Here is a 27,021-nt window from a genome sequence, read left to right as displayed (position 1 = left end):
CGTACGCGGGTTGGTCGGCAACTCGGAGCAAGGCAAAAGGAGGCAAAAGAAGGGGAAAAAACTCGAGTCCGAGAAACGTTGGCAGATATTAATTGAAGGGGAAGAAATTATAATGTGATTGCTGGTTCGGCGTATGTACGGAGCGTCTCATTCGTCCAGAGACCGTATCGATCAGCTGAGAAGGGGGCGCGGTGTGTGCGTGGCTCGGGGGGTTGCTACTCTCTTTCTGTCCCTGTTTCTGCCCTCCCTAGCGTCCGACCTCTCTCACTTATTCTCCGTCTATATCGAACCCGGGGTTTGGAAACTTGAGGCAGACGTTATCAGTGTTCCACCACGCGGCCTGAGAGGCAGACGGAACTGCACGCGGGAGCTGTCGCCACCGCTGACTCTCGTTGACGATAACACTTCAAAGAGTTTCCAACGGTAGGCATCCAATCCCGGTAGAGTTAGCAGAAGCTTAAATTAACTTGACTTTTATTGCAAGAGGCCAGATAGTATTTCGTTCCAAGCAAGCAAGTACTTAGAATTGTTTGTCTGCCGAAAGCCGAGCAGCTATACGGTGCGAGATAGGAGATTGTATCTTTCGGTCGAGGAGCTCGGGGCGACATAACAGTCGGGGATTGTCGTCGACGATTAGCAAATCCGCCGTCCCTACGACGCCTCGTAGCTCTGTGGTAAACTATACACCGTGATTATGTACTGAAACTTATGGTGGGACATGATTGGTCGCCGTTCGTCACGTGGTTGCATGGGCTGTGCCATATATGGAATAATGCGCTATTAAAAGTGTGCCAGAGGTTTCCCGGAGTGCAGTGTGGCCATAATTCATCAAAATTGCAAAGGATATTGGCACCATTATTGCTGTGCCACAAATCAAACGGAACAGATGAGTTCCTACCAATTCGTCAATACACTTACGTCGTGTTACGGTCGTGGCAGTCAGGATTCCGCTGACTATTATACGCCACAAGTACAACAAGCTTACGGGAACTGTTATAGCGGACCCTCGTCACCTGTCCAACAATACGGTCCGCCATATAGCGCACCAAATGTACCCCACCTTCAGAACGGCGACCATCATCCTTACAGTAGTTGCGCTCAGCGTTTGAATCATCCGAGTCAAACCCAAAGTCCGAGAACTCCTACACCGTCGGCTACACCAGTGCCGAGTTGCAAGTATGCCGAGGCCTCGACGGGTGGATCGCCGCAAGACCTCACGACAACAGGACCACATCAGCAGCACCAACCTTCGAGTCCCGATCCCCAGTCTTCGCCTCCCACACCACGTCCCGTCGGTGTCCAACAAAAATCCCACCAACAACAGCAACAGTCGGCTCAGCAGCCTTCTCCGCAACCACCACAGCAACCCCATCAACAGACATCGCCGACACCTCAACCGCAGTCACCGGGAGGACAGTCGGCGTCGCAGAAACAGAACTACACAACACCACAGATTTATCCATGGATGAGAAAAGTCCACGTCGGTCAAAGTAAGTCCAAATTTCTTGGCTTCTACGTTCCGATGTAGCAGTTAAGTCTCGAGCAATGGTTCGGTCCTTCTCCTAGCCGAGCTAGGTGCGATAGACAGCGGCGTACTGGGTCGCTCGCCGTTTTCAACGGTCCAGAACGCAGTAAATATTCTCTCAACGGTTCTCCTGTCAGGGACGTACTCTCCTCCCTTCGCCCATAAACCGGGCTAGCAGTAGGACTATAAACCTTTCCTCAGAGCCATAATTTTACTAGAAGACTCGCTCACTAGCTCACTAGCGGTGCCATAAAAGTGCGAGAGACCGGCCGTTTAAGAGGCACCGACCCAATTGGAATTCTTCGTTCGGCAGTTTTATGACCGCTATAAAGTAAGAGGGGGAATGTCCTAACCAGACCACGAGCTGTAAGGGAGACAAGCTCTTGTTTGTCGCCAAAGAGCTTGTCTTCTCATTCTTTCAACCATTCTGTTTATGTACGAGGCGGGAATACCAACCGAATCGGCTTTTAAATTATTTTTATGACTCAAATGCGTCATAACGGATCGAGTATCCACATGCTCCCTACGTTATACGCTATTTGCAGCCTGTAATGTAATTATATGATCGTATTAATATTTACGGATAAACACGTTTTCATTAAAATAAACTAAAAAAAAAAAAAATTGATAATAATATGGAATAAAATGCGCGCCGTCAGAATCTTAATGAATTATTTTGCAAGTTTTCGTCTGAATATAAACATTCCGCGTATATATTTTTTAAAGTTGGAATTCACTACAAAAATTCGTTTTAACGTTTTTTATAGTAAATTTAACGTGAATAAAATCTTTTAGATTTGTAGGCCTATCGAAATCTGATTTAATATAAACGTTTTAAAAATTTTACGCTTATCAAATTTTAAATGTTGTAGTAAAACTTTCACTTTTGAATAGATATGTAGGCACTGTATACTTTAAACTGTCTACGTCTTTGTTTATTCTGTTTGGCTGTTTTAAGCGAAATTCTGAATCTCACTTATAAAAAATCGATATTTTTCGAGCACTTTCTCTTTAGATGAAACTAGCAATAACGTTTCGAAAAAATGCAAAGGAGCAATAGAACGTTGGAAATAACTGAGATTTATAAATAAAATTTTCATATTTAGGTCAAAATTATTTTCATGTAAATGAGTAATATTGACTACTTTTGTGTAAAGGCATTAATTAAATTCAACAATACTTTTCTTATTTCTATTTAACATAATAATATTTCATACACGAGTAATTTTAATTTAAATCTCAACATCTATAAATTGGAAGCATTAAAAACGACGGTAGATTCCGGATAATATATCCAATCTTTTTCATTATGTTATTAACAAGTAAGTATTTCACAATGGGATGATGACACATCAGTTATGCTAGGTAAATGCAAATTCACGTAATATTATTTATTACTTTCGTTTGATAATGCTCTATAATCGAAGGATCATAAAGATTTAAGCTAAATTCTTTAATACAGCAATATGTGTGTATTAAGATATTTTTCATAACCAAATTCGAAATACTAAAAGAAATTAAAAATTAACCTAAAAATTCGTTTTCTTATTAAAGTTTCTTTCTTGTTTTGGTTTTGTAAATATTCAAAATTCAATTTTTACAAATCGCTTAGAACAGAATTAAGGCCTACTTAAAATCTATACTATTTTTAAGTCTGTAGATCCGTTGTCAGTTGAAGTTATAAGGATGGGAACATTTATTGATTCTTTAAAATCAATAGGGACGATTCTTTGTTGTTTAATGAAGTAAAGTAAGCTACATTTTACTCACTCGTAGTCAGAGTGCAAAAAATAGGGCCGTTAGAATTTAAATCAAGATTCATTCTGTGATATATGTTATACAGCATCAAACAGAAGTTAAATTTTCTGAAGGTGAACAGTACTAAACAGTCTGCAATTCTCTACGGATGAGCTATTCATAACATATTCTCAGATCTGACACAGACACAGACCAATAGGGAGAGGGGTACTGCTGACAGGTTTCTGCTCGGCGAAAATAATGCTCCGTCCCCAAGGCTACTCACGCAATGGAGTCGGGACTGCGGTAATGACCTCCTTCTGTTTGCAATTTGTCGCCCGAGTCTAGTCCAATCTGCGAGGGGAAGTGTCCATCCTCCCTGCTGGCAGGAGGGCGGGACGGAATACACCAGCTCCAAAATACTATACGCTATAAGCAGCAGTGGGCAGTTAATGAAAATAAACTGCACTAACCTCGATGATTTCTTTATAGTTTAAAATGAATTTAATAGCCATTCGTATTCAAAATAATTCAAGCCACAGTTAAACTTCTGTATGAGGAAATAAATTTAAATTTCGATTTTTAAACAACGAGTAAATGATGAGCATGTTACAATGTTCTACAAAACGGAAATGGTATATAATTTAGAAAGTTAATATATTTTTAAAAATTAATATATATTTACAATATTTCATATGAATTTTTAACTCACAAGATAAAATTTTTACAAGAAAAATTGAATAAATACGCTCCTAGTTTTAGTTTAAACGAAATCGTAGAAACGAATACATCTTTATAAAAGCGAGTTTAATTTTTAGTGAAACAAATTAGACATATATTTGATAATGACAATAAAATATAAAGAAAACGTTTTATAAAGAGGTATCAGTTGCTTCTTAATTCGAAAGATATCGATGTACTCAAAGGCTTATCTCCACCCCATCGTAATAGAAACTACAATTTTATAACACTTAATATACTTCCCTTGCATTAGGAAAGAGTAGAATATTAATTTGGTTGTCGATTGTTAAATCTGTTGTACATATCGAGTCGTGGGCGGCACATGAACTTGCCACAAATTATTTTCTCCGTTCTATGTTGAATATAAATGACGGCGTTTTGATGTTGTTGGCACTCTCTCTTGTTGCTTTTATGATGTTTTGTATGTGGACTTGGTACATTAAACAAAGAGTCCGAGAAGATAAATTCATTCCTCTTATAGAGGAATTGTGTAAGTCAAAATAGTTTTTAGGCAATTTGTGAATTTCAATTTTGAGAAAAATGAGTTAAAAACTGACTAAATTTTTCTTTGTGTACATTATACAGAAACATTTTTGTTCATAAGCTTCAATAGCTTCAATATAAATTCTTTGCAAAATCATTTTTAAATGGTTATAGAACTATGCAGATTTATCAAAACTATTTCTTTTTTTTTCTTTCTTAAAAAAAAATTTAGGCCTTCGAGAATTTTTTAAATAATATTATTATTGCTGTAATTTACTTAAATACGAATTTAAGGCATCCTTATATATATTTACGCTCATAAAAACGGAAAAATTTTAAACCAAAAGAAGAAACTTTTATATTTTAATTTATTAAGACTCATATTATAAGACATAAACTGTTCATTTAACTTTTTAATGCTATATTAATATAAAAATTTAAATTAATGTATAAATCTAACAAACAGTTTTAAATTATTAGGCTATAGACTTTTTCATAAACTTTTAAGTTAGAATATTTTTAGATTAATTCGATTAATAAAACAGATTTATAAGAATTTATTTTATAGGAAAAATATTTTTATTTTCAATTATTATCATTTTTTTCGTAAGAATGGAAATTATGTTATATTTGAAAATTTAATTAATTTAAATTGTTTAATCCTAAACTATCAGATTATTAACCAAAAAAAAAACTTGGTAATAATTTTATATAATTCTGAAATTAATTAGTGATAACGGAGTTTTCGATAAGTTACTTGATTAGAGTCCATTGTAATGGATAAGAAGTGATGCTGTTTCGAAAATTTAAAATTTGCATGAATCTTATTTTTTCAAAGGTTTATGTTTATATTTTTAATTTAATGTCCGTATTATTTCAATAAATTTTGTCTTTAAAGCTTTTCTAATTTTAAATATTTCAGTACGTAACGTTGCGTGTTAATTAAGAAGCATCTGTCGTGATGCTGCCTTTACACAAAAGCACTTTGTTTCATAAATGCTTAACTAAAGAACTTTTATAAATAAACTCACCAAAATTAATTTTCCTTTTATATTAAATTCAAATTTACTTTATTAGACTATTTACCCCAGAGAATTATGCCTATTAACTTTAATTTTTAAAAGATATAATCTCAGAAGTTTTCATTTCCTTTGCATATATTATAAGTCAATTTTATATTTAATTAGATTTCATTTACCCAGTTTATTTAATTTAATAGCAGTTATGATATTCAAGACACTTAAAATTGAATCTACGCTTGATTTAGATTTTACTTTTAAAGAATTTAAGCTAGATATAAGCCTAATTTAAAGTAAGTTAGTAAACAAAGGAAATCTTCACAGCTAAACTTATTTAGTAGTGTATTTTCAAGACAAGTTTAGCAATAATTAATAACATGTTTACAGCGAGAAAAATATATAAATTATATTTTTAATTAGAAGAAAATTATTTTGTTAAAATTAAATATACATAAATATCAATTTATTAATATGTGTGTAATTGTAGCTTATATATTGTCCCATACTTCTATATAAGTTACTGTACTATACTTCTATATGTAATTCTGTTAAATATATATATGTATATATGTTTGCAATATATAACTAGACTTCTATTTTTACCATTTGGAAAAGCATTCATTCACTTGTTCAGTCAGTGATTTGACTCCAATACTCAAGCGGCATTTTATACTCAAGTGGTTTGACTGTAGTAGATTAACCTTGTCGATACGGGAGGAAGAAGCTGTTTTTGTCTCGTGACGTCTGCAAAGAGTGTTTTTTTATAATCTTTTTAGTAGATTAATCCTAATTTACTACAGAGATTTTTTTCCTCCTAGATTTTTCAAGATTACTTAATTGGCCCGCTTTCGTCAGAAAATCGTTTATCTAAGTCATTTTACAAGATATATTAGTTTTATAAATCTACTTTAGATACATTTGAAAAGGAATTAATTGATATTAAACCATGGTTTCAGTATTTTCAATAGTTTTAATTATCAGATATTCAATGAGATTTAGTCTAAAAAAATGTATCGTAAATCCTTCACGATATAGGATTTCGATAAGTAGGCCTTTACAATAATTTATCTTTTATTTTATTTTTTCTAATATTATAGAAATAGATAGCCTATATTTAAAATTTATAAAACAAAATTTAAGGAAAAGTAAAACAATTTCTTTTTATTTTCCTTTATATTTATTGTGAGGAAGTTTTATTTTATTTATCATGCATAATTTCCTATAATTTCTTTCATTTATTCTATATAATTTTCTGTAAAATTCTACTTTAAAGCAAATATTTTAAAGACTTATATCCTAGTTTTTCGTATCAATTATCGAAATTATATACAATTATGAGTATACAATTTTGACAGCTTACACAAAAAGTAACTTCAAATTTGCACAGTCAATTTATTTTAAAATTGTCTTTTTTTTTTTATTCTTTATCATTAAAAAGTGAAGTCAACTAGAGCTTCAGATAATTAAGAAAATTTCCATAATTACAAATATAAGCAAAGAAAAAAAAATTTTAAATAATATTTTTAAATATTTATTTTCAAAACAAATGAGCTAAATATGTTTGTTTATGAGTATTTATGGATGACTTGTTGTCTTGTCTTGTTAAAGAATTATATAATGTGAATCATAAAATACATGTTTTCCTTTACAGCGATTAAATCTATAATTTTTTTTATGCACTGTATGTACAGTACAGTACATAAATTAAAGTATAAGTAACAGTTGATTTGTTTCTTTAAGGAAATGTAAGAAGATCAAAATGATAATACTTTTCATAAGCTATAAACTTAGCATACAATGAACATTAGAAGAACAGAGTTTAAGTGAACCAAATCACATTTAAAACCTTATTAAAGTAACTTATAAACATGATAAAAGATTTTACTATAATTTTCCTTTCTGGTCTTCCAGATGGCTAACTAGATTTCAACAATAATATTTTGTACGAGGTTCTATCAACCATGGGACGATGAGCACACTTCGATGCTTCTTCCTGTCTTTCACTTTATTCAAGTATTATATTATTAAAAGTACAGATTTTTTTTACTTAAATTGTTGACATCAAATATATTAATCATTTCTGGGCTTGGTTAAATATTCCAGTAGATTGCATTTAATTTAGTATAAAATATTAGAAAAAAAATTACATTACTTCGTTTTTAGATCATTTTTAATGAATTAATCTAAATAATTTTGAAATTACTAAAAATTTCAATTGATGCAATGCCCATTAATTTATCATTTTTTATATAAGTTACANTTAATTATGTGACAGTTTTTATTGTATTTTCTTTATAGATTTTAATTTTTTAAAAAGAAATATAATATAAATCGATTTATCAGTACTGTTTATGTCATTCTAAAGAATAATGATTATAAGTACGCTAACGTTTAATATAATACATTTATATATAAGTTTTTAAATAATAAAATATACTTTAATTCTAGTTTTAATAGTTATATAATTAAGAAAATATAAGCTTACATACAGGTCTACATATGTTTTATTCATAAAGAAATATAATTAGACGTATTTAAAATTTATATTATTCTCTGTAATACGCTGATGAAAGCTATAATATTATTTTATATTATAAATCTAAAATTTTTTTTCAATAATTTATTAAAATGACACATAAAGTATCATATTACTCTTATATATTCTCCTTAAAAATAATTACATTTTAAATAGTTTTTCAAATCTTGTATAATAATTAAATCAATTTAAATCTCATGTAAAGATAATATTTAATTTTTTGTTTGCTAAATAATAAATTTTACAAAAAAAATACTCTATAATTAAAATAATCACAGGAAAATCTGTGAGCTTTTTAATGCTCACAGTTTTCCTGTGTTTTTTTGTTCCTTGGTTCCTTGTTTTTCACTATTCCTTATTCCGTTATATAAATCTATTGTTAATTCGTTCCTAAATAGACACGTTAACTGGTGTTATTATTGATTTAGTGCCAATAAAAGTTTTTGTGTCAAATTAGGCATCACGATATTTTCATGGTTAGGAATGATTAACACAAGAACACTCCTACCTTTTTGACCTTGACCAACTCTGATAGGTGTATCGTGTACGCCATCATTGATTTTTTTAAAATGAATAATTGCAAATTTTTCCCAAGTTTTCAAAACATATTCAATCATTTTAATCATCAATAATAATAAACATATAAAAACATGTGTCTTCGTAAGCGGATAGTCTATTATACTTCTATATGTAATTCTGTTAAATATATATATGTATATATGTTTGCAATATATAACTAGACTTCTATTTTTACCATTTGGAAAAGCATTCATTCACTTGTTCAGTCAGTGATTTGACTCCAATACTCAAGCGGCATTTTATACTCAAGTGGTTTGACTGTAGTAGATTAACCTTGTCGATACGGGAGGAAGAAGCTGTTTTTGTCTCGTGACGTCTGCAAAGAGTGTTTTTTTATAATCTTTTTAGTAGATTAATCCTAATTTACTACAGAGATTTTTTTCCTCCTAGATTTTTCAAGATTACTTAATTGGCCCGCTTTCGTCAGAAAATCGTTTATCTAAGTCATTTTACAAGATATATTAGTTTTATAAATCTACTTTAGATACATTTGAAAAGGAATTAATTGATATTAAACCATGGTTTCAGTATTTTCAATAGTTTTAATTATCAGATATTCAATGAGATTTAGTCTAAAAAAATGTATCGTAAATCCTTCACGATATAGGATTTCGATAAGTAGGCCTTTACAATAATTTATCTTTTATTTTATTTTTTCTAATATTATAGAAATAGATAGCCTATATTTAAAATTTATAAAACAAAATTTAAGGAAAAGTAAAACAATTTCTTTTTATTTTCCTTTATATTTATTGTGAGGAAGTTTTATTTTATTTATCATGCATAATTTCCTATAATTTCTTTCATTTATTCTATATAATTTTCTGTAAAATTCTACTTTAAAGCAAATATTTTAAAGACTTATATCCTAGTTTTTCGTATCAATTATCGAAATTATATACAATTATGAGTATACAATTTTGACAGCTTACACAAAAAGTAACTTCAAATTTGCACAGTCAATTTATTTTAAAATTGTCTTTTTTTTTTTTATTCTTTATCATTAAAAAGTGAAGTCAACTAGAGCTTCAGATAATTAAGAAAATTTCCATAATTACAAATATAAGCAAAGAAAAAAAAATTTTAAATAATATTTTTAAATATTTATTTTCAAAACAAATGAGCTAAATATGTTTGTTTATGAGTATTTATGGATGACTTGTTGTCTTGTCTTGTTAAAGAATTATATAATGTGAATCATAAAATACATGTTTTCCTTTACAGCGATTAAATCTATAATTTTTTTTATGCACTGTATGTACAGTACAGTACATAAATTAAAGTATAAGTAACAGTTGATTTGTTTCTTTAAGGAAATGTAAGAAGATCAAAATGATAATACTTTTCATAAGCTATAAACTTAGCATACAATGAACATTAGAAGAACAGAGTTTAAGTGAACCAAATCATATTTAAAACCTTATTAAAGTAACTTATAAACATGATAAAAGATTTTACTATAATTTTCCTTTCTGGTCTTCCAGATGGCTAACTAGATTTCAACAATAATATTTTGTACGAGGTTCTATCAACCATGGGACGATGAGCACACTTCGATGCTTCTTCCTGTCTTTCACTTTATTCAAGTATTATATTATTAAAAGTACAGATTTTTTTTACTTAAATTGTTGACATCAAATATATTAATCATTTCTGGGCTTGGTTAAATATTCCAGTAGATTGCATTTAATTTAGTATAAAATATTAGAAAAAAAATTACATTACTTCGTTTTTAGATCATTTTTAATGAATTAATCTAAATAATTTTGAAATTACTAAAAATTTCAATTGATGCAATGCCCATTAATTTATCATTTTTTATATAAGTTACATTTATTCTAAATTTTTCTATTAAATTTCCGAACATTTTTTTTTCTTTTAATCTTCTCGATTTTAAAAAATAATTAATGAAATGACGTAAGTCTGTAATTGATTTAACGTTATTAAATGTATAATGATTTTAATCTGTAAGTTTTTATTTTAAAAATTTGCTAATTAGTCTACCGATTCTATTTAAGTCGACTCGATAATGTAAATTCACTAATTTTAATGAATGATTAATGTGTAAAGTGATCAGAAACTTATCACTCTTAATATTCAAAATAAAATTTAAAAAATTCTTTAAGGAAATAAATGAAAAATTTCTAAAAAAAGTTCTGATTTTTGGATCATTTTCAAGAAAAATCTGTTTAGTGTTTTCATGTCATATTTTGAAACATGAAAGATTGCAGTGCAGAATCAATGTTTCTAAGTATTTTATAATATATTGTTACTGGAATATATTCAATATTACTAAAATAATAATAAAAAATAAAACAAATTAATTTATTATTACGTTTTGATTGAAGATATAGAAGAAAGTATAAGCTGTTTCTTAACAGGAAACTGCAGAATTGATTTTTGATCGTTGTATCTCGTGTATAGCGGCTCTCATAATTAACAAATATGTCTGTTAAGATATCTTACTACTATCAGAATCACGCATTTCATTTCGTAGAATAGTTAGAAAACAATTATTCTTATTCTTAAGCATACTTCAGTTTGATATTATCATGCTTACTTGCGACGACCTCATTGAAATTTATAATTTTCCAAATGATCTTTCAGAGATAATTTAAAAAAGTTTTTTTTTTTTTAAATTTTACATGTATTCGTCGAGAGATAGCGAGTATAAAAATGTATTAATAAGTTACATAATGTATTGGATATTAAATGTGAATACGCGAAGATTTAGAACCTGATTGATAGATAGATACTTGACTGATTGTGAAAGGTCATCGTTGACTCTTTATCATTTATCATCAGTTACCATATCGCACTCTTGAAATAACTTATTCTGCATCGGTCAAGCAAAATGAACAGGTGCATTGTCATTTACGAATCGTATCTTTCTATAAGAATATATAGCGAATTTTTTTCTTTCTTTGGAAAGCTGTAGTAGATTACATACCTGTAGAAAAATTAAGATACGTACCACTGTAGTATGAAAGTAAAAAGTATTAAAAAATACGGTCGAATGATGCGCTAACCTAAATTCATTGAACCAAATTGAAAAATCTATTATCTTGTTGGATTGAATAATAAATTGTTCATTTGTTTACATTCAACCGCAGTATTATCAAGATAATCGGAAATATGCTGCACCGCTGCCTATTCCTGTAATCATAAAATCTTAAATGCGTTCTCTTAGAAAACGAGATTTAAAATAGAGATAGGCTATTTTATTGACCTTTTAATTTGGTTCTTGATAACGCTTCATCTACTTCTGAATCTTCGAACTTAAATTCATTAAAAATTAATGATTTCGGATATTTTAATTGTATAAAAATCTTATTTTCTTGATTTTATATTTAAAAAAGTAATAAAATTCTTTAATATTATAGTGTATTTTAAATAAATATTGTATAAATTAGAACCTTTAAGTGTATTCTGATGTTTATAATCCTCTAGGGTAAAGAAGTCTGTCTTTCCAAAAATTATATAGAATCGTTGCTAGTTACGTACTGTTTTAATTAATACATTTAATTAAAATTTTATAACATATATTATAAAATAATAAAGAATATGTATAGATTTTTATATTTTAATAACAGAATCAGTTTGATTGTTTTTCTTTCTGTGAATCCAAGTTTATTCATTATATCAGACATAAGATAAGCAGAAATGTCGTACTTTCGTAGTCTTTGGCAATAATAAAATTAAAATAATTACTTTACACTAATATTAAATAATTATCTGTTAGTGATTAAATACTTTTTAATAAGCAAAATTATAATTTTTTTTTAAACATTAGTAGTGAATGAAAGTTAAGAATAAACATTTATTTTATATTAATAGGCATAACAATATATATAGGTTAAGATTATTTTAAAACTGTACAAATAATTTGATTTATTTTTCAATTGACTTAACAGAAGGCCTGTGCAGTACATAACTTGATTACAAGTAAACTAATCAAATGGTGTTATTTACATAATGCATAGTAAAAGATTAATTGATACACTCAAATGTTTAATAGATAAAAGTTTGTAGAACATGATTCTTAAATAAATGAATATAAATCAATCTGATAAAATTTTAATTTATTTTTTAAGGTTTCTATATTTGTTTTTTTAATGTATAGATTTATATTAATTAATATCATATTTTTAAAGTGTTTCTCTTGCAATTAATTAAGGTCGTTTCTAGCTAAATTATTGAATTTATTTAAATTAAATATTCGTTATTTTATAACAAAATATCTTTTCTCCTATAACATTGTTAATTATTATAGTAACATTATATATGCTGACATTGCAAAAAAATTCTACATAAATATATTTTAAAACTTTTATAATAATAATGCTGATGATCAAAAACACATTAACATGACCTAAATTGATACAAACTAATTGAAAATAAATTCATTCACTCCAATTTTGTTATATAATATAATAAACATTAAAAAAAAGTAATTGCTGAATTATACGGCCGAAACCATTAACATTTTAAATCTTAATTTAAAAATTGATTATTTTATAATTATTCATCGAAAATAAAAAAATGAGATATAATACGATCATTCAATCATTCATAATTAGAGTGAATAACCAAGCTTCTCCTACAATTTGTTAACTTTAATTATTTATTAATTTTTCCTTGCTGATAAATATCATTGTTCCTGCCCATAAAAGAAGGTTAATTCATTTTCTGAAGTCACAGAATAAATTATAACATTGTGTATCGTTGTTTTTCTTCCTATCCTTACAGAACTTATCAACCTTGATTCATTTTTTTTAATTCAATAAAACATATTATCCTTGACGCTATTTAATCTTTGATAACTTCATTAATTTTTTTTTGTTTTAGACTGTCAAAGGTTAAAAATCTGAGATTTTCATATAAAAAAAATACTTTCATGGTTATTATTGCATTCCAAAACAATTATTTTCAATGAAACAATCAACTTTCATCCAATATTTATTTATAAAGTTTGTAATTTATGTTTTAAAAATGGATTTTTTCACAAGAAATTCATTTTAAGTAACTTTATTTTATTATATAAGCATCAAATATAAAGTTAATTTTATTATGTAAAATAGAGTATTTCATATATGATTATAAATATTATTAATAATAGTTCTTCCTAAAATTTAAATTATATGATTAAACGTAAAACTTAAGTCAATTCTTTATGAATTTTAATTGTAATTCGTCGTTAAACATTATATTTAATTTAGATAAATAATGACTCCTTTGTGGAAAGTAAAGACAATATTTAAATTAAGATAAAATTTATTAGTCTAGAAATTTATTTCCGTAGATATTTCTCTTGTTGATAAATTAATATTTGAAACTTTAAAAGGAAATTAAAGAGAAAGTGAATGCTGGTTGCTTATATTTTCCTTGCTGATTATCATCTTTACGTCTATATAACACGAACAAACTTAACCTTTCTGGTAAAAGATTAGAAAACTCCGTGAAATTTCTCATTGTCATTTTTATTGACAGAAATTAGTGGATTCTAGTCGAAATTAATCGATCATGTCTGCTCTCTGCTTTTATTTCATATTCCTTCTTGAGTGTTCAAGTTGTGGACGCGCCAACTTAGGACCTCTCTGTCGGCATCTCTTTGCAAACTGGATGGCTATCTATTCACCTGTCGACAATTAATTGTCCTTGCCTTACTGGTATGTCCAGTGGAATCCTAATGTTCATATCTCCTCGTCTTTCTCCAATAATAATCTCTACTGGAATCTTAATGGAAGGAAATATTTCCCTAAACAAGTGGCCAAGAATCAAATGCTATATTTGCCTATCAACGTTAAAATATTGATAATTACATACTTATAATAATAATATAACGTAGTTATCTTAAATAGCATTAACATACGTAAGATAATTAAGATATAAAAGCATTATATCATAGCGGGAAGTCTTACTTAAAGAAGTATATTGCAAGCTTTATAATTCGATTATTTAATAATATTATCGATGTATTATTAAAGTAATTTAAGATAAAATGTTAATATATTATTAATAATCATTAATTTCCAGCTAATTTCAATTTATAAATTAAACAATATTAAATTAAACTCAAATATTAATTAGCTAAATGGTTGACTTAAATGAACTTAGTATACACGATAGTAATGTCATTTAGTCCACCATTAAGCAAACCATTTGGACACTCTATTATAATAGTTTTGAACTTTGAATAGAAATTTGATTTTATAATATTTTAGTGATTAGAAAGCTTATTATTGACCTTGAAACAGCCGTTTAATATAAGCTTACATAACTAATATCAACTACAACTTTNGCCGAAACCATTAACATTTTAAATCTTAATTTAAAAATTGATTATTTTATAATTATTCATCGAAAATAAAAAAATGAGATATAATACGATCATTCAATCATTCATAATTAGAGTGAATAACCAAGCTTCTCCTACAATTTGTTAACTTTAATTATTTATTAATTTTTCCTTGCTGATAAATATCATTGTTCCTGCCCATAAAAGAAGGTTAATTCATTTTCTGAAGTCACAGAATAAATTATAACATTGTGTATCGTTGTTTTTCTTCCTATCCTTACAGAACTTATCAACCTTGATTCATTTTTTTTAATTCAATAAAACATATTATCCTTGACGCTATTTAATCTTTGATAACTTCATTAATTTTTTTTTGTTTTAGACTGTCAAAGGTTAAAAATCTGAGATTTTCATATAAAAAAAATACTTTCATGGTTATTATTGCATTCCAAAACAATTATTTTCAATGAAACAATCAACTTTCATCCAATATTTATTTATAAAGTTTGTAATTTATGTTTTAAAAATGGATTTTTTCACAAGAAATTCATTTTAAGTAACTTTATTTTATTATATAAGCATCAAATATAAAGTTAATTTTATTATGTAAAATAGAGTAATAACAGAATCAGTTTGATTGTTTTTCTTTCTGTGAATCCAAGTTTATTCATTATATCAGACATAAGATAAGCAGAAATGTCGTACTTTCGTAGTCTTTGGCAATAATAAAATTAAAATAATTACTTTACACTAATATTAAATAATTATCTGTTAGTGATTAAATACTTTTTAATAAGCAAAATTATAATTTTTTTTTAAACATTAGTAGTGAATGAAAGTTAAGAATAAACATTTATTTTATATTAATAGGCATAACAATATATATAGGTTAAGATTATTTTAAAACTGTACAAATAATTTGATTTATTTTTCAGTTGACTTAACAGAAGGCCTGTGCAGTACATAACTTGATTACAAGTAAACTAATCAAATGGTGTTATTTACATAATGCATAGTAAAAGATTAATTGATACACTCAAATGTTTAATAGATAAAAGTTTGTAGAACATGATTCTTAAATAAATGAATATAAATCAATCTGATAAAATTTTAATTTATTTTTTAAGGTTTCTATATTTGTTTTTTTAATGTATAGATTTATATTAATTAATATCATATTTTTAAAGTGTTTCTCTTGCAATTAATTAAGGTCGTTTCTAGCTAAATTATTGAATTTATTTAAATTAAATATTCGTTATTTTATAACAAAATATCTTTTCTCCTATAACATTGTTAATTATTATAGTAACATTATATATGCTGACATTGCAAAAAAATTCTACATAAATATATTTTAAAACTTTTATAATAATAATGCTGATGATCAAAAACACATTAACATGACCTAAATTGATACAAACTAATTGAAAATAAATTCATTCACTCCAATTTTGTTATATAATATAATAAACATTAAAAAAAAGTAATTGCTGAATTATACGGCCGAAACCATTAACATTTTAAATCTTAATTTAAAAATTGATTATTTTATAATTATTCATCGAAAATAAAAAAATGAGATATAATACGATCATTCAATCATTCATAATTAGAGTGAATAACCAAGCTTCTCCTACAATTTGTTAACTTTAATTATTTATTAATTTTTCCTTGCTGATAAATATCATTGTTCCTGCCCATAAAAGAAGGTTAATTCATTTTCTGAAGTCACAGAATAAATTATAACATTGTGTATCGTTGTTTTTCTTCCTATCCTTACAGAACTTATCAACCTTGATTCATTTTTTTTAATTCAATAAAACATATTATCCTTGACGCTATTTAATCTTTGATAACTTCATTAATTTTTTTTTGTTTTAGACTGTCAAAGGTTAAAAATCTGAGATTTTCATATAAAAAAAATACTTTCATGGTTATTATTGCATTCCAAAACAATTATTTTCAATGAAACAATCAACTTTCATCCAATATTTATTTATAAAGTTTGTAATTTATGTTTTAAAAATGGATTTTTTCACAAGAAATTCATTTTAAGTAACTTTATTTTATTATATAAGCATCAAATATAAAGTTAATTTTATTATGTAAAATAGAGTATTTCATATATGATTATAAATATTATTAATAATAGTTCTTCCTAAAATTTAAATTATATGATTAAACGTAAAACTTAAGTCAATTCTTTATGAATTTTAATTGTAATTCGTCGTTAAACATTATATTTAATTTAGATAAATAATGACTCCTTTGTGGAAAGTAAAGACAATATTTAAATTAAGATAAAATTTATTAGTCTAGAAATTTATTTCCGTAGATATTTCTCTTGTTGATAAATTAATATTTGAAACTTTAAAAGGAAATTAAAGAGAAAGTGAATGCTGGTTGCTTATATTTTCCTTGCTGATTATCATCTTTACGTCTATATAACACGAACAAACTTAACCTTTCTGGTAAAAGATTAGAAAACTCCGTGAAATTTCTCATTGTCATTTTTATTGACAGAAATTAGTGGATTCTAGTCGAAATTAATCGATCATGTCTGCTCTCTGCTTTTATTTCATATTCCTTCTTGAGTGTTCAAGTTGTGGACGCGCCAACTTAGGACCTCTCTGTCGGCATCTCTTTGCAAACTGGATGGCTATCTATTCACCTGTCGACAATTAATTGTCCTTGCCTTACTGGTATGTCCAGTGGAATCCTAATGTTCATATCTCCTCGTCTTTCTCCAATAATAATCTCTACTGGAATCTTAATGGAAGGAAATATTTCCCTAAACAAGTGGCCAAGAATCAAATGCTATATTTGCCTATCAACGTTAAAATATTGATAATTACATACTTATAATAATAATATAACGTAGTTATCTTAAATAGCATTAACATACGTAAGATAATTAAGATATAAAAGCATTATATCATAGCGGGAAGTCTTACTTAAAGAAGTATATTGCAAGCTTTATAATTCGATTATTTAATAATATTATCGATGTATTATTAAAGTAATTTAAGATAAAATGTTAATATATTATTAATAATCATTAATTTCCAGCTAATTTCAATTTATAAATTAAACAATATTAAATTAAACTCAAATATTAATTAGCTAAATGGTTGACTTAAATGAACTTAGTATACACGATAGTAATGTCATTTAGTCCACCATTAAGCAAACCATTTGGACACTCTATTATAATAGTTTTGAACTTTGAATAGAAATTTGATTTTATAATATTTTAGTGATTAGAAAGCTTATTATTGACCTTGAAACAGCCGTTTAATATAAGCTTACATAACTAATATCAACTACAACTTTCTCCAAATTTGTATAATTATTAAATTATAATAATCTAATTATTTACGTACATTTGATTATAAAATATACTTTAGATTGAAATTTATATAATTTGTTTTATTCTTTCATTAATCAAATATTTTTAAATTAATATTTTAACATATTTTTAAAGTTTCGTAATGGATATTTTAGTTGCTGTTTCATTCAAGTCACTGAAATAGTAGCGATCAGCATTTAAAAGTAATCAATCTTATCATTGGTTTTCTTTGTTTTGGTTAGTCACAAACTAAATTAGATAAAACCATTATCGCATTACGAGAAACTCTCGATATCGTTAAATTGTTCAATCACCTTGAAACATTTTTGGGTAATTTATATCAATTTATAAGAATCCGAACAATATTTTTTTACAGTTTTCTATAAAAATGACAATTTATAATTAATTCGGTTCAATTTAAAGTAAGAAATAAAAGATGTTTCTTATTTTATCTGTAATATTTAACGTTGTAAGAATAAATGTAACAATATTTTTCGAAATTGTTTATATAGGCCCTATAAATATCAGTTAACAGTTCGTTCTAGTTTAACATACGAAATGAAAATTTACCTTATTTACATATGTATATATATATATATATAAATCATTAAAAGATATAGGCTATAAAAGAATAAATAGGATAAGATAGGTTTCCTGCAATTCTATTTGATATCTGATAGGAAGAGGAATCGAGCTCATCCTGGATTGAATGTGTAGCATACGGATATGACAAGTGTCTAGCCAAGCACATCTTGTTCCTCATTATTATTTAATTATGACTTGATAATATTCTAGCGAATAAACTAAATTAAAATAGAGATAAAAATGTTAAAATTGAGATAAAATGCGGGAGTTAAACGTAATAAATATTAGAAATATACCAAATGTGAATGTAATTAAAATTCTGGTAGTTCACCTCAATACGGCATTAATATTAAAAAGGAACATTAAAAATCAATTATTATTAACATTTACAATAAACAAACTAGTTTAGAAAGAGAAATTAGAACTAATAAATTGTTATGCAGGTAGAAAAATTCTCACGTTCTACAAATAAAATTAAATTTATTGCATACATAAAAATACATTCGAAACTACTTTATAAAATTTAATAAATATACGATGTAAGGTGTTATATAATGTACAGAATTGTACATTATATAAAACAATATCTTGAATTTTATACATAACTTTTTTAGTATGTGTTTTATTATTTTATTATTGAAAAATGTAAGAGTTTTTGTTATTGTGACTCATAACATGTGTCCAATCAAAAATTTATTTAAATGCATTCAAATTTTTCGAATTTTTATCAATACGAACAATAAGAAATATTCCTTTCCCTGCTTTTATTATTGGAGAGTGTCATTTTTATTTAAACTGATACGTGGAGAAATGATATCACGTTTATATCATTTCAAATATTACACGTATGATGTAATAACGTCATTTCGGGATTTCCTTGAAGTCAAATAAAACCTTTACAATGCGTAATATTTATTTACTTATATATATATAAATCATTAAAAGATATAGGCTATAAAAGAATAAATAGGATAAGATAGGTTTCCTGCAATTCTATTTGATATCTGATAGGAAGAGGAACCGAGCTCATCCTGGATTGAATGTGTAGCATACGGATATGACAAGTGTCTAGCCAAGCACATCTTGTTCCTCATTATTATTTAATTATGACTTGATAATATTCTAGCGAATAAACTAAATTAAAATAGAGATAAAAATGTTAAAATTGAGATAAAATGCGGGAGTTAAACGTAATAAATATTAGAAATATACCAAATGTGAATGTAATTAAAATTCTGGTAGTTCACCTCAATACGGCATTAATATTAAAAAGGAACATTAAAAATCAATTATTATTAACATTTACAATAAACAAACTAGTTTAGAAAGAGAAATTAGAACTAATAAATTGTTATGCAGGTAGAAAAATTCTCACGTTCTACAAATAAAATTAAATTTATTGCATACATAAAAATACATTCGAAACTACTTTATAAAATTTAATAATGTAGTTAGTCTACATTTTATTATAAACTTTAAATAATTATATACAAAATAGTATTTTTATTGACTTTTAAATATTTAAAGAATGATCCTATACAGTGTAGAGTACAGTTCTTTTTGTGTATTTGCGCTATAAATTTGAATAAATTTTATATATTCAAGCTTTAATGAGATGAGATTAAGAAGTTTTTAATCAATAAAAAGTGGCTTAATTCTAGTAATATCGAACTGAATACTGTACAGTACATTGACGTAGAAAATACCTTACTGAATACCTCTCATCATTCTACTTGCAATCTATAGATTAAAATTTTACAGGATTTGTACGTGAACATTTGATTAATGTCATTTTCTAAAGTATAGAAAAGTTGTGGATGATGAAAAATCAATATTATATTCGAATTGATGCATGGTTTCTTTTACGATCAGACTGCTCTCTTCTTGTACTCTTTTACAATGATCCGAGGCATAGAATACTTTCCAAAAATATTTTATTTACTCAAAATTTTTCATGTGCCATAAAGGAATAACAAACATCAATCATTTTTATTGAAACTATGGCAAAGAAATTTTCATAACACTAATGCTCTCTTTTATCGTACTAAATTTTAAAAATAATTATTTAATTTCTGATTATAAATTAATTAAAATCGTGGAGAAAGAAAAAAATATTTTTAAGAAGCTTGCTATATAAATAACGAGATTGAGAGATTAAGAAAATTAAGATTTAAGAATCAAGTATAGTAATTTGTCTGTCTCTAAAAATAACCAAATTAATTTTCTGGTGAATGATTCATAAACAAATTAAATTTTCATTAAAAATCTCTTTATTTACTGTTATTATTAACGATAAAATAAAATTCTGTGAATAAAATTTTAACTTTTAACGAATTAATTATAAAAATATCTTAAATAGTCTAGTGTAGATTATTATATTAAGTTTATTTATTGCAAGAATCAATTAATTAAATTTTTATTATAAAAAAAAAAAGAAATAAACGGAAAATTATTATATTGACAATTATATCGAATGAATGAATATGATAGTAAGCGAAAAGATAGACATTTTGATACGCTTTTACTTGAATTAATGATTTATTACAATAGATGCGCATCATTAAAATAATTGTAGCCAGGAAACAAGTGTTATTTTTATTTAATATTTAATAGATTTAAACACGTTAATATTATTGTAAAAATAATTTAAATAGTGTAATTTTTAATTATTAAAAAAAAGGAATTAATTGTTAAAAATTTTCTTTAAAATATCATTTAGATGTTAATAAATCTACATTAAAATCGATATTTAAATACATATTATTTATTGAAATAAATTGAATGTTACAATGTTAAGTTATTTAAATAATTTACTAAATCCTTTTTAGAAAGGAAAAACTATATTTTTCTAATGTAAAACTTTAAAAACTTTTCTAAACATTCTAATTTAATGTATTTAAGGCATTTTTTAAACTTTAAAAAAAATACAAAATCTTAAAATAGTTTTTCAATTAATATATAGAAAATAACTTATTTATAACTAGAACTTTAATTATTTTGCTTGTTAGATTGAAGTAAACGTGAAAATAAATGAAGAAAATTGTATGAAATTAAAATATAGCTCCTAAATATTTTTTTAAATGTTAATAATCATCGGTACATTCTGGAGAATAGAGAGAATTGAACCAAGAAAGGGTTATAGGATAACCTTGGAAAAAGGTAATTCCACGTTCTTAGCCAAGCACAACCGGAATATATTCAGGATCTTTATTATCAGACTTTTTATCATTTTTATCCTCAGGCATTTTGGTCCAAATTGTTCGGTTTTGTTTCGAGTCATGAAAAAATTTTTTTCTAAGAGTGATGCTAATCTCCTATAATTTTAAAGAATTTTATTTTTTTAATCTCGAGTATGGAAAGACAATGGCTATATTTATTTAATCCTCATTTTTCATAAAATAAGGGATTCTCTAGTTTTCGAAAGATTGTTATTTAAATTCTGTAGCAATTTTTCAATTTATATTAAAGGTTTTAACAGGCTGACATTTCAAAAATCCAGAATAAAAGTTAATTATTTTTATATAATTTTTTTCCTCTTGATTATTTTAATCATTTAATTAAACATAATTAAAAATGTTTTAACTTGAAGAATTTCTATTTATTATTAAAACGAATTTTAAGATATAAAATATTTAATTAGTAGCATTATAAATATGTTTAATTTTTTAAGGAAATATTAAAATAAAAAAAAATTTTTTATTACGTTTAAATTAAAAAGCAATATGAACTTTAGTTAAGCATTAATTAAATGTTTAGAAAATTAAATTTCGTTTTAATTTCTTAATTATAATACATTGTTGTTAGTTAATATTAATAATATTATTAAATAATTTAAACTCAATCAGATGTATTTTTAATTTGGATAAACGATAACTGATGTAAACATGTTGTATCTGACCTAAATCTTTACAAAACATGACATCTTATAGTTAATGTAATGATATCTGAAATCTAATTTGTATGTTAGATGAATATTGATTTGTTTTTTATTAATTTATGTTATTCAAGTTCTAGTTGAACTGATTTCTTTCCTTTATAACTCGCTTATTTTTCATTACTTAAACAAATCACAGTGAGAGACGAAGTGTTCTGGTATGAGCTAATGATATAGTTATTACATATAATACAGATAATATTGCTTTAAAGTAATTTCTACTAGATAATATAGCTTTTAAAGTATATTTTAAGCTTTATTTTACTGTAGAGAGAATTTTTACTGAGAAATTCAGACATATAGGCTAAATGCATAGGTTTATATAGAAAACATATATAAGGATAGTTTATATAGATATAAAGCTGTAATTTTATTGTATGATAAATTAAATTTCTGATTTTCTTCATTCAAAATTCTTTAATTAATTCGTCTAGTTAAATTTAAAAAAAGTTTCCGGAAAAATAATTCTAAACTTTACATTATTCTATTCCTTCCGAATGATATCTGTAGTATCTTGAGATTATATCTTTTAAAATTAATTTAAGATATGAATACTTATTAACTATTAACACAATTATCTTGTATGCGAGTTGTATATTAATGCGTTAAAGTAATTTATTTAAAATTTAATTATTAGATTCATTAGAGAACATTGAATAAAACAATTTACAAAATTTACAGAAAGAAGATTGATTAAATTGTAATTTTATTACTGCATCACTCATCTCGAGTCTCTTAAAAGCATTGAGAATTTTTGAGTAAACGAAAAGTGGGTCTGGACTTAATCACAAGAAAATTTTCTGAGATATCTTTCTACAATCTCTTATGGAAACCAAAGAAAACAATATGCTGCAATTTGTTATAAGAAGAAACAGATTATGTTATGATGTAAAATAAGTCTAGTTTGTGAATGATTTCTTAGATTTGCATCCAGTACGTAATTTACAAGCATCGTGACCCATCCTGTCTTAATCTTTTCGCATCTATCGCGTGATGAGTTTTCGCAATTTTACCTGTTCTTCCAGGAAAAAAATGTCAAATTTCGTGTAGTTATATATATTTAAAAAAAATCTAGTTTCCTTCTATAATATGACATATTGATGACAAGATTAGAGGAATTATTAGAAAAAATAAGCACGTTTATATCTCGATATATGAAATTATTATTGTATAATTTTAATGAGATTGAAAATGCGTTTTTTAAAACCTTTTTATACTTAATAAATATATAAATTACATACGTAATGATCGGTATCTGATTTTTTTATTATTTGTTCTTAAATACTAATTAATTGTAATTATGAACAGATTATTAATTGGAAATTTAGGCCAATTAATGTTGAAATAATAAGGACTAAATTATGAAAATTCTGATTTATTATTTAATTTTATTCTTGCAAAAGTAAAAACGTTAAAAACAAAGGAATTTATTTTTGTATGCCACTTTGTAACAGGTGCAGAACTTAAACGGTTTCTAAAATATAAATAGTTGTATTCTATTTTGTAATTTCGTATAAGAAAAATATATACTTTTAAATTTGCTTAAATTTAAGTTTTAATGTTTTATATCTTCGTATTTAACACTTATAATATCGATAAACTTAATTAATTTTAGAATATTATATTTAATCTTTAAAATTTATTTTTATTGAAAATTAAAACTATATTTTAATTAAGACTTTCAAACATTATTTTAAATTGTTTCTACATAAAAAATTTCAATAATTATTTCAAATTGTATATATATTTTTTAATTATGTTTACTTTAATTACAAATAAAAATCTTTTCGTGGAATTATTTAAAGAAAATTTGGTTTAATGATGCTTTTTTATATTGAAATATCTTATCATTATCTTTCAATGTAAAATAATTCTAGTTATTAATGATGCGACTATAAAAAATATAAGCGCGAAATATTTCTGCTCAGACCATCTCAGAACGGTTAATTTATTTTTATCTTAGAAACGATTCTTCACAAACGAAGACCACCTCTGAGATCCTCAAAATTACATAAACAACCAAGAGACATTTAACCTATTAAAGAAATGCTGCGTTTTTCTTTCCATAGGTTTAATTGTCTGTAAGACGCGAATGAAAACCATGCGGTCTGAGGCAGAATGAAAAATGACCGAGGGCGTTGTTGGAATTTGTCTACGTCGTATGTGCTGACGTTTAGTCTTCTCTTTGTGTTTTCAGACGGTGTCAACGCCATGGGTGAGACCAAGAGGCAGCGAACATCCTACACACGCTACCAGACTTTAGAATTGGAGAAAGAGTTTCATTTCAACCGTTATCTGACGCGGAGAAGAAGGATAGAAATAGCTCACGCTCTATGTCTATCTGAACGACAGATCAAGATATGGTTTCAGAATCGACGGATGAAATGGAAGAAAGAGCATAAGATGGCCAACGCTGTGCCACCACAGATACCTCAGATGATGCCAGATCATCATCACCATCTTCACAATGAAACCAAAGCTTAAATTTAGATATGGACACGGTGTTTACGTGCACAATATATAAAAAAAAAATATTATATAATATACGTTACAACAAGTATACGGAAAAAAATATATACATTCAAACTGTTCATCATTTTTGTCAATAGTCTTCGGTTTTTCGAAAACCACGAAGATTGATACAGAGAGGAGGTGTAAGTTATTTTCACGTTCTCGTGAAAGAATTGAAGGCCATATAGATTGCATTAACAAATTACTATATTTACTTCTCTTCTTTTATCTGGAAATGATTGCCGTGATGTTTATCTGTCTTCAAAAATGATGTGAATTTAAGACGGATTCTTTGCCGAAACGAACTATTGAAAAGGGTTGGGGCAATACTTTTCACCTAATCAAAAGAGAAGCTCACATATCTATCTTAAGTTTATCTATAATTAAATTTCGATTTAAATATTAAGTGCAATATATTGATCAGAAAAAGATCAAAATCGAACGGTAACCTGTCTGGTGGTATCCATATAGAATGTTATTACAAAACAAGACGAAGAATCTAATCCTTCGACAGTATTAAAAGACACTTTTATGCTCGCACATAATTAAATTTGTACAATTTTCAAAAAAAATAAGAAAAGTCGAGATGTAGGCCTATACGAGAATGAAGCTTAATGTAGTCTATATTTGATAACATCTATTCATAGTCTAAATTTTCTTCAGTTTAATCTATAGAGCTACATTGTAGTTGGCATAGATTATTTAGGTTTTCAAATACGTACGAAAATATAGGCTACGATTAAGTTACGTCGCATAGATGACAACGTGATAGAATAGTGATATTTATTGAGAAAAAAAAAATACGTAATAAATCTATCGTATAGTGAATTTAGGTTGCCAAATATCCAAGAAATTCCATTACGAAGAGAATCCTACAAGATTTATAGAAAGTATCAAGTGTAAAGAGGGGAAAATTGTTTTAGTGTTAGAATTCTTTGTTCGAATGAGATTTGTTGCATAACTTAGGTATAATGTTCAATAATATTATCTGCAAGATCAAGTTTTCAATCTAAGTAAGACTATTATTTGCATACAGGGATACATCTTCTTTTGTCAAATGCTCTTTTTAAAGATTCTTTTTCACAAAGTCATCACCACAATTCTGTTTAAAAGAGTTTCAGATTTTCGTTATTTTCTTACTTCTAACACTCTAGAGAACATCGAGAAAGTCCTACTTTAAAGCTTCCTGTCTCTCTACCCAGATTGATTTCCGATACGAGAAGGCTTGCTTGGTGGAGGTTAAACACACGAGCGGAGCAGAAACGGGAGAAGGGAAGTCCCCTAGAACAAAAGAATGAGGGAATAAAAAAGCTGCAGGAATGTAGAACCCATTTGTCGTTTCTCATTTTGGTTACTTCAATCCTTTCATGGCTATAGCTGAAGAGAGCGTTAGGAACTCAGTTCAGCGGTTCAATTGGTAATCTTGCTAAGCTTTCGGGGTCGCCGGAGGGCTCTTCAATTCAATTTTTTTCTTGACTTTCTAGGCTGTAGTTTAAATTGTCCAGTTAAAGAAAAAGGAAAAAGAAATAGAAAGGTTATACAGTACTTTCAAATCTTGTTTCGCTTCGGTGTAAGGCATTTTTATTAAAGAAACAAAAAGTTCCTTTCTAGAGATCTTTCTATTTACCTTTATAGCTTTGAAAATTTTTAATGTTTTTGTTTAAGATTTTCTATATTTTAAATGTTTAAATCAAATGTTGAAAGCTGGTTTTTTGAAATTTAAG

General features: G+C 26.5%; 1 protein-coding gene across 1 annotated transcript; it reads left to right on the top strand.

Moving 5' to 3' along the window:
• The first annotated feature begins 226 nt into the window (after positions 1 to 226).
• LOC111634333 (homeobox protein Hox-A5-like) lies at positions 227 to 27,021 on the top strand. Its single transcript, XM_023379091.1, has 2 exons — positions 227 to 1,490; positions 24,984 to 27,021. Exons 1-2 carry the CDS (start codon positions 887 to 889, stop codon positions 25,268 to 25,270), a joined length of 891 nt encoding a protein of 296 aa, XP_023234859.1. The 5' UTR covers positions 227 to 886; the 3' UTR covers positions 25,271 to 27,021.

The sequence above is a fragment of the Centruroides sculpturatus genome, unplaced genomic scaffold (assembly GCF_000671375.1).
Source record: "Centruroides sculpturatus isolate CEXI.00-Female unplaced genomic scaffold, Cexi_2.0 scaffold210, whole genome shotgun sequence".
Taxonomy (NCBI): Eukaryota; Metazoa; Arthropoda; class Arachnida; order Scorpiones; family Buthidae; genus Centruroides; species Centruroides sculpturatus.
This window is presented reverse-complemented; position numbering and strand designations above follow the sequence as displayed.